We start from the raw sequence: 9,431 nt of genomic DNA on the forward strand, positions 1-9,431 counted from the left end.
GGTGGTTCCAGTAGTAATCAGAGCCCACGGGGCTGTAATCACCAAACTGGGACATTGGCTACAGCAATTTCCAGGAACATCTGAGATCTCTGTGCAGAAAAGTGTAGTCCTAGGAACAGCTGAGATATTATGCAGAAGACCCAAGATTAAAGGAAGAAGACCACCCAGGATGGGGCGAGTGGGGAATTATATATAAAACACAGTATACACACACACACACACTATATATATATATATATATTTCAACTGTCTCTCAGTAGTTATATACAATACTGTAATCCCGATTCAACCATTGTAGTCCTAGGAAATCTGGATTATAGCAAGATATTTTCATTGACTTTATTATAGTGTGAATTGACAAGCACAAAGAACAATGGAACTCAGTGTACAGGTGAGCCAATTAACAGATACATATGTACAAAAACACACAAGTGCACACATCAGATATAATATTCACTGACTTTCAGATCCATTTCAGGTACAAAAATAACAGAAGAGCTTGTTTTTCATATGCAGGAACTCAAGAGATATTCTTACACAGCTAGAGGCCCTTAGATGAAAAGAAAAACACAAGATACATGACTTCTTGAGTTTAAAAATTGTCCCCGAAGAACGTTATTAAAAGATTATTTTTATGTTATATAGTGAATCACTAACAGTGAAGATAACTGAAATGCTATGGATGAATATAACACATGGCTTCTGTGAAAACATTCAATACTTCATTGGCACCGTAAAAAACGAGAATAAGGGATACAGTTGAGGAAATATCAACTTAGTTACCAAATTGTATATTTAGTGACCGACTAAACTGCACTGACCATAAGACTGTAGAGTAGCTCTTTTAAGAAGAATGAATACTTTACCAGATGCACCATTGGACACATGCCTTTATCATATTTACAAACCGTCAAAAGCAGTGGCAAAGTGTTCTTTGCACAACAAAGAAAAAAAAAAGTACATTGAGGCTAAAATGGTAGTACATATATACATAAATGATAAAAGAACTGACCAAACACATGGTCGATTTCATGAAGAAGAGGAGGCTCTGGCTAAAATACAACGCTAGACTGCTTTTATAAGAGTTTCAGGACTGCATCAATTTTCATTTTTTTTGTGGTGATTGCTCGGTGCTCACAGTTGCAAGTTTCTCACAGAAGTTATGATTGTGTGTAATTACTGGCGTTTGGCTTTGTATGGCCGAGAGCGTTTCCTGCGATCAGGCTTCCTCTGTTTGTGCAAGCGACCAATACTCACTCCCTGCCGACGACGCACGGAAATGTTTTGCTCCACAAGGCTGGCCAACATGCCTGAGGAAGACACCCAGTCAGAATGAATGAATGAAGGAGCAAAGAAATCATAGGAATACCAACAATAAGCATATTTAGGTTTTTGCATAAGTTTGGTGGTCATTTTTACAAATTTATTTTGTCTTTCTTCTTTTCATGTACATGTGTAGTAACGTCATACCTGTTGTACCATTGTGTGTACCGCTGGTTAAGAGGAAATGTGTGGTCCTGTATGTACAGTGGCTTGAATAAGTTTACACACCCATGCTAAAGTTGATTGAAAAGAGGAATAAAAAAAAACATTCTTTTGGAAATTGATCTTAATGCCTTAATTCAAAAAGAATTAGGAAAATCCAACCTATTAAGGACACCAATTTTCTTTGTGAATGAATAATGTATTGCAGATTAATAAATGTTCTTCCTAACAGGGGGCATACAGTAAGTATACACACCCCTATGTTAAATTCCCATAGAGGCAGGCACATTTTTATTTTTAAAGGCCAGTTATTTCATGGATCCAGGATACTATGCATCCTGACAAAGTTCCCTTGGCCTTTGGAATTAAAATAACCCCCCATCATCAGATACCCTTCTTCATACCTAGAGATAGGCATGAAGAACTTTCTTTAAGATCATCTCTCAATCCAAATCAAAGCAGATCTCAGGCTGAAACTGGAATAACACCATGCCATTCTCTAGGTATGGTGAAGGGTTTGTGATGATGTGGGGTTGTTTTAAGTCCAAAGGCCAAGGAAACTTTGTCCAAAAGATTGTTTTTTCTATTCCTCTTTTTAAATCATCTTTTGCATGAGTGTGTAAACTTATTCAAGCCACTGTATTTTAACTGTTAACACTGAGAACCTTAAATTATAAATTTGCTATATTGGCCCAGTTTATTGGTTTGTTATTTGTCTTGACATGTAAAAAAAAGAAGACCAATCTGTGTGAGTTTTTCCACAGGGACTAGTAAAACTCACTGTCTAGGGGATGCACACAACTAGTGCCAGATAATGAGATTTACCTTCTTGGGCCAGCATTGATATAAAGGTGCAGATGAACTCGTCGTAATTATGGGTCCTCCTCTGATCATCAATCTGATCAAATGAAAACAAAATATTTTGATTAAAAGCCAATAAAAACATTAAATATATTGGGTTGTTCGTGGTAAACGTAACCTACTTTGTATTTCTTTCTCTTTTCTACTTCCTCCTTTAGGTACACCTCATAATTGGCAATGTCGGCCTCCACACACTTGAGCAGTGCGAGCAGCTCCTGCAAGAGACAGAATAAGATTAACTGCTCTGTGTTTGTTTAATAAATGTGTTCACCCTTAGAAACAACTATCTAATTGGCAGCACAAGTAAAAACTGTGAGCTACAGTGTATATATATATATATATATATATATATATATATATATACACATACACACACACACACGCACAGTATATTTCTATCTATCTCTTGGCAGGCTGATAATAGCAATGTACATACTGTGTGCATTACAACACAAGGACTTACTTTTGGAGAGTACTTATCCCCAGGGGGCTTGTTGTCTGCAGCAGTTTCCAGAACTCCAGGCTTTTCCTTGCTCCCCTCTCCTCCATCTTTACCCTCCTCTTCTTTCACCTCCACAGACGGTGCCTCCTTTCCCTCTTTCACTCGTTCCTTCTCTACTGCTGGGGGGTCTGCTTTCCTTTTTTCTTTCATCTTCTCTGGAGTACAAGGCCGCTTTGTGCTATCAGCAGCCAAATCTAATGTACAGACAAAGTAACAATTATCAAAAAAAAACTAAACGGAGACAGTCAATTATTAAAAGTAGTGTATGTTATTCTCATTAAGTCCCTCCAAACTGTTTACTTCCATTGTCTAAGATGATTAATATGCTATGATTGCACTGTAAATATCCAGTGATGGAGTTGAATCTTTTACTTCAGCAGAGGTTTTTAAACCACCCTTGTGAATAACATGGACGACAGTAACAACCTCTTGTACTCACCAGATGGAGCGAGAGCATAGATGACGCCATCCTCCTGCAGGTGTAACAAGGCTGCGCTGACAGAGGGACCCAGTTCTCTTACAGCGCGGTTATGTCTGGAGTCTAGCCTCAGCATTTCATCTTCTCCGAACAGCACCCGAGACAGATGGGATGCAACTGGACTGGATGGGCGTGTGGCAGCCTGGGAGCGTGCGGGTGAGCGCAGCGGGGAGTTGAAGGCACTGCCAATCTCAGAGGCTGTGTCAGTGCTTTCATTGCTGGGTGTGGGGGAAGGCTGTGAAGCAGATGTAATGCAAATGCCTCCTGTGCGCCCTTCTGTGCGTACAGAAAGGGGTGTGTTTAGGGCATCTTTCCTTTGGGCCTCCTTCTTCAGTTTCTCAGCCAATACAGTGAGGGCAATCTGGCTCTCCATTCCAGCCCCAACACGTCCTGGTCGTGATCGCAGACTTGCCTTCCGTCTGAACCTAAAAGACAGTAATTTGAAACACAAGACCAAAATCTAAAAGCTTAAAGAGCTTTAGCTTCCTTCAGTCAGGTCGTACCCACTAACATGTGAAGAAAGCATACAAAGGTACAGATTAGGATGCTGACCTGTTGGATGTGCTTGCGGAAGCAGTTACTTCCTCCTCATCATCCTCATAGTCGTCTTCATCGTCGGAGTATGGGGGTTTGGGAGGCCCTGCTGCTCGAGAGCGACTGACTCCAGCAGCAAGATCCTCTTCTTCCTGTTAGCCAGAGAATCAAACAGCCACATAATCTTTTTTTCTGCAGCCACCGCCATTATTTTAATATTTGGGTTGTCGTAACAACAGGAAGGGAGAAAAAAATGAATAAAACTGATATAAAAGAGGATTTTTGTTAAAAATATAGTGGTTTGCATTTTTCCTGAATAGTGCCTCCTTAGTAAAGGAGCATTCTACACATCTAATGTGCAAGAGGGAGTGATTGTGACTCAGCAAGCCAGAAAAGAAGAAAGATTTACAATGACATAACCAAGAGAAATAACAAGCACAGTGAACTGTCCCTAAGTCAGTGAGACAGACAGAAAGCAATGTATGATCTGTCCTAGTTGCCAGCTGAGTCGAATAGTAATGTTTACACATAACTCAATGTAACACCTAACTCTGTTCTAGCATATGGATATATGGTGTCATATGCTATATAGATTTTGGGCTATAAAAACTGACGGATTTATTTCCATGGAGAGAAAATTGGCATCATCCAAAATTAATAGTGGGAAACTGTCTCGATAATATAAAAAAATACCCTTTAATCTAACTATTACCTTGTAACTATAGAATGTAGAATTATAAAGCCTGTACTATTTAGTAAGTATTCTGTATTTGGTAAAGGTTCTGGTGTTGATGTTGGTATGTTGATTTGTATTGTGAAAACTGAATAAAAAAATTGAATAATCTATTTTGTAAAAAAAAAGAAGATGGTTTTAACACCGCAAAAGTCCTGAACACAATTTGAAACATTTAGTCAATTAGTGAATAAACTGAAAACTTATTGGCAATGAATTAAAAACTTGTTTCTTCTCAAATGTAAACTGTTGCTGCCTTTGTTTGCTGTATATAATGATAGACGATGTAGTTCAAGAACAAAATCAACTATGGGAAGTATTGTGGAGTATTTTACCCCTATTTTCTGACATCTTATGGAGCAGCAATAACAGATTATAAAAATAATCATTACATGGAGCCAGAACAACCCTTATTATACAATACAACCAATGCTTCAAAAAAAGATCTTTAGAGGCCAACATTTTTGATGAAAGCACAGGACACACACTTGATGTAACCAAAAGACCTTTCCGGACCTATACACTTTACTTCTCCTTCTACCTGCATTGGAGACTTGGCATAGTTGTGGTTGTCCAGGAAAGCAGGCAGCCTTTGAACAATGTGGTTGGGACTGGTGACTTCCGGTGGTCCTCCTCCCGTGGGGACTGGGCGTTTGCCCATGACCTTAGAGTTTCCTGAGGGGCTAGGGGCATCCTTAGACTCATCCACTGAATCCAAAATGAGAGTGTATTTCAGTTGAATGTTTATGGTGAGCCCCTATACAATTCACAAGATGTATTTTATCGTTGACTGGGGAAATAAAGGCAACCTAAGTACCAGAATCTGCACCCTGGGTTGTAACTGGCTCCACATCTGCCTCTTTCTTTATCGAAGTTGTGCTATCATCAGGGGAGGAAGACTCCTGCTGCTTCTTGTCGTGGACATGCTCGGGCTGACTGAGCCGGATCATCTGAAGACAGGATAACACACAAAAAAGGGATTCAACAACATATTAATGTCAGTGGACGTGACTCAGAAGATCTTGCTCGGCTAAATTTCCTTACTTGTTTTGTTGTCCTAATGTGGCTAAGTGTATAGTCATAATATAACAACTTCTAGCAGTTCCTGACCTTCTGTAGACCCTCCAGAACAGTCTGTCGATTCCTCTTTAGAATTTCGAGTTTGGACTCATATTTCATCCTGCGGTCAGGCACCACTGCCATCAGGTTGAAGCGAATGTCATGGTACGGTTCACTGAAAAAGAGCAAAGCAGCAGCATGAGAATGAAGCTGCGTGGGTGTGTGTGTGTGTGTGTGTAGAAGGTGAACCACCATAGCTTAAATTAACTCTTTCAGGACTCACCCAGCAGTGGCCAGTCCAATCCTCTCCATGATAACCCGGCGAGCTTTATCGGTCCATTCCTCTTCCTCTCCCCAGGGCCCTGAAATAGAGTGCAATATTATGATTTATTTAGGCAGCAATTTCGAAAATACAAGTGTGTAATAAAACAACACTTAATGCAATAATAGCAAATGTGCCATAACAGGTTTTACCCCATGACAAAGGAGGCCTGATTTCAGACTACACACTGGAATAAAAGTGGCTGGAAATAATGATAAAACATAACAAACAAAATTAAACTTTAAAAGGAGAAGAAACCAGAATACTAAATCTAGAAAATTCTGTCAAACCTATTCTCAACATAAGCATACCCTTTAAGACAACTTTTAGTGGTTGGATGGCAGCTAAAAGGCGACAGTGTGACAAGAACAGGACTACTGTATTTGATCCATTTCTCTGTCAGTGTGTACTCATACCGTGGTCAATGGGGTAAGCCTTGAGTCCATCAAGCTCAAACAGGCGGTCTTTGATGGGCACATAGCTTACAAAGTGGAAGGCCTCCATGGTCCGCACCGCGCTGATCCCATTCTGTTTCTCCGGGAGGTGCCTTGGCTCCGGTCTCCATAGAAACACGGAAAGAGAGCTTAAGAAACTGATGATTGCTCAAAGCCTGACATCTCTAAAAGTATGGTAGACCAATCAGAGAGGATTTCCTTCACAGAACCAGAGACACCTGATAATTTAAAAAAGGAACCATTGACTGTAACCTACCTGGCATGGCTATTATGTGCTCTGGCAAGCTCTGGGGCATTTCCTATTGCGTAACCTTTACTCTGAAAAATATTTAAAAAATACAAATTTAAACATGAAAGTGGGAGAGGAGCAAGGAGACAGGGAGAGCTTAATGTTAAATGTGCTTGGCAAGCTCTTAGGGAATTTTTTTGTTAACTTGTCTGCTTTTATATATTTGATACATTTGCGAAATATAGATTCTAATATTTATTTCCACCTAGTCTTGCATAGCATTATTTACCAGGGAAGTATGGTTTTGCTACACAGCTTCTCTATTCTGTGATAGGTGGAAAGAACCTCTGGTTTGTTTACTTTGTTTTAAACCAATCCCAATTGTCTTGGGAAGCAGTAATTCCTGAATTTCACCTTGGTGCACTTGCAAACAGAGGAGATAGCAGAACATGTGGGGGATGTCTTTATCCCAGCAATGTACATCAGATGACCCAGACTAATTTCCACTTATAAGAACCTATATAGTTTTTGTCAACTCACTAGGACTTCTTAGACTATTAAGAATCAAAAGGAAAACAAATCTGAGAGCTGATTTTCAAGTTAAAATTATAAATATAAAGCACACTATTAACTTACACTAAAATAACTGAGATAAATGAGTAAGTGAGAAACTTCTTACCTCTGGACTAAAGCCCTTGGTGAAAGCCTTCATGCGACTAAGGGTGGTGCCAAGCTCAACGCCACTACAGTTCAGAAGAACACTCAACAGAGCGTGGGTGGCACATGAATTTGGTATCAGCTATATTCAAAATGACAGCAAAAACACAAGTCAAAGATGGAACATGCATTTTATTTACTATTTTTCTCTAGGCATTCTTGCAAGATAAATACACAGGCTAGAATTTTGAAATGCTAGAAGAAGCTAAATGTCTTATGACCTTTACTTTGGTCGGTTGGATCCAGCTTTGCATTTTTTAAGTTTCATAAATGTTAGTATATTACAGGACTATATGTCCTTTCATTATCATGAAATTTTGTGATCTGTGGTTTCATATGTTTTATTTGAGCTTAATTTTACCAGGACAGTCTGCTGAGACATGGATATTTCATTTTTAAAGTACTAATAGTTTAATAATATCAATATAAATAGTAATCATAGTTCATCAACAGAACATTTTCAGAATTGTTATATTTTATTTAAGGTATTATTGCATCCATGTACAGATTTACAGACAATATATAGTATATTATATAATCTTAAAACTTCTAAACATTTGCTGTTTAGAGGTACAACAATTTACTGGCTATTCACAATTTCATACAATTTGTACAATGAATACTTTTGGTTAATAGTCAAAATGAGCTATCCATTTTCACAACTGACTTTTAGGCCTGATAAGTTATGAATGCCATTTGTCACTGTGTTTGCCACTTGAATTAATAAATAACTTAAAACTAAAGCAATTGCTATCTAAAGTGATGGCCTTTCAGACCAGATATACATTTTGGTCAAATTTACATTTGATATACAAATTTGCTCAGGAGCATTGTATTTAAATTAAGGACAGCACAGACACTGATAACATTAAGAAATATGCTTATAGGTTCTATGACTTCAAACACAGATCAGTTACTCACAAGTCAATATACTTAACACCACAGCAATAACTACAATCACTGCCAACATACAACATGACATAAACACTTACCTGATGAGCAAAGAACATATCATTTACAATTTCCTCGTCAATGACAGAGGTCTCATCCACCAAAGTGTTAACTTTCCTCCTGGATCGACGTTCTTCAATCCACTTGAACAGGAAGATGAAGCCATAGACAGGACTAAAAAATAAAATAATGCCAATCGCTTTTAACTTGTTGTTGCTACACTCCATGTAAGCAAAGGAACACTGCTTGTATTCAGACCTGAGCCTGGACGTCACTACCTGACATATCTACCAGGTGGTTTTTGTCTGGATTTACTTGCAATTATTGTTCCCCTATCTTGAATAAATCTGATTAGTTAAAGGTTACATACCTTTGACACTTGCTTTGAAGATCATAAATTTCCTCTACTTGTACACCTTTGATACCTACAGAACATACACAAAGAATAATTTTAATTACCGTTATTAGCCCAGGGACCCAGATTCGGCGTTGTATATGTTGGTTATTCAGATTGTACACTCTAAGAGATTTATCTACTGTATATAAGCTGCTCACCAAAATCTTCAACCAGCAAAGTGAAGAGTCCTGAAATTATTAAACATTTTATTTAGGGTTAAATTGCATACAATGCACCACAAAACAAATGAAAGACCAGCGCATTCTTTTTGCTAATAACATCACTGCTCCTCATATTTCACCTTTGATTTCCATCAACGTGCACATAATTCAAGTAAATATTCTATTCTGCAATGCTCTAATCTTGCATTGATTTTAGTTTTGAAAGCCTAATAAGTCAAGCTGCTCAGGAGGCTAACTGTCTATTTGGCTTAATGTGGAAGCTAACATTTGTTAGCTGTGTGTCTCACCTGGATCACTCTCGAGTTCCAGCCATCCTTTATTCATTTTCAAATTTGTGCAAAGCCGACTAATATTTAAGATGTGTTCCAGTCCATGTCCAAAAGAGGAGTAATAGTCTTAAACGATAATGGTGTATCCATTCACGATTCAACTGTGGAGAGCTCAAGATAAACACAATAGACAGAATTCGCCGCCTACAATCTACGTCATCAAGAAACGACGTGGAGTCGCGAAAAATCGTCCTCTC

The 9,431-nt window shown here is 38.5% G+C and overlaps 1 protein-coding gene across 3 annotated transcripts; it reads right to left on the bottom strand.

Moving 5' to 3' along the window:
* Positions 1-325: 325 nt before the first annotated feature.
* On the bottom strand, positions 326-9,408 carry bap1 (BRCA1 associated protein-1 (ubiquitin carboxy-terminal hydrolase)). Of its 3 annotated transcripts, none has more exons than XM_034870123.1 (17): positions 9,193-9,408; positions 8,882-8,911; positions 8,697-8,751; positions 8,368-8,500; positions 7,338-7,457; positions 6,686-6,747; positions 6,391-6,533; positions 5,936-6,014; positions 5,704-5,827; positions 5,415-5,543; positions 5,135-5,308; positions 3,879-4,012; positions 3,288-3,751; positions 2,810-3,042; positions 2,469-2,561; positions 2,311-2,383; positions 326-1,310 (listed from the first exon to the last, which is right to left on the bottom strand). In XM_034870123.1, exons 1-17 carry the CDS (start codon positions 9,227-9,229, stop codon positions 1,177-1,179), a joined length of 2,217 nt encoding a protein of 738 aa, XP_034726014.1. In that variant the 5' UTR covers positions 9,230-9,408; the 3' UTR covers positions 326-1,176. The 3 variants fall into 3 exon arrangements, with proteins under 3 accessions (XP_034726014.1, XP_034726015.1, XP_034726013.1); XM_034870124.1 differs by having other exon boundaries at positions 5,135-5,301; positions 5,411-5,543; XM_034870122.1 differs by having other exon boundaries at positions 5,409-5,543.
* Positions 9,409-9,431: the final 23 nt, after the last annotated feature.

This window comes from Etheostoma cragini, chromosome 4 (genome assembly GCF_013103735.1).
Source record: "Etheostoma cragini isolate CJK2018 chromosome 4, CSU_Ecrag_1.0, whole genome shotgun sequence".
Lineage (NCBI taxonomy): Eukaryota > Metazoa > Chordata > Actinopteri > Perciformes > Percidae > Etheostoma > Etheostoma cragini.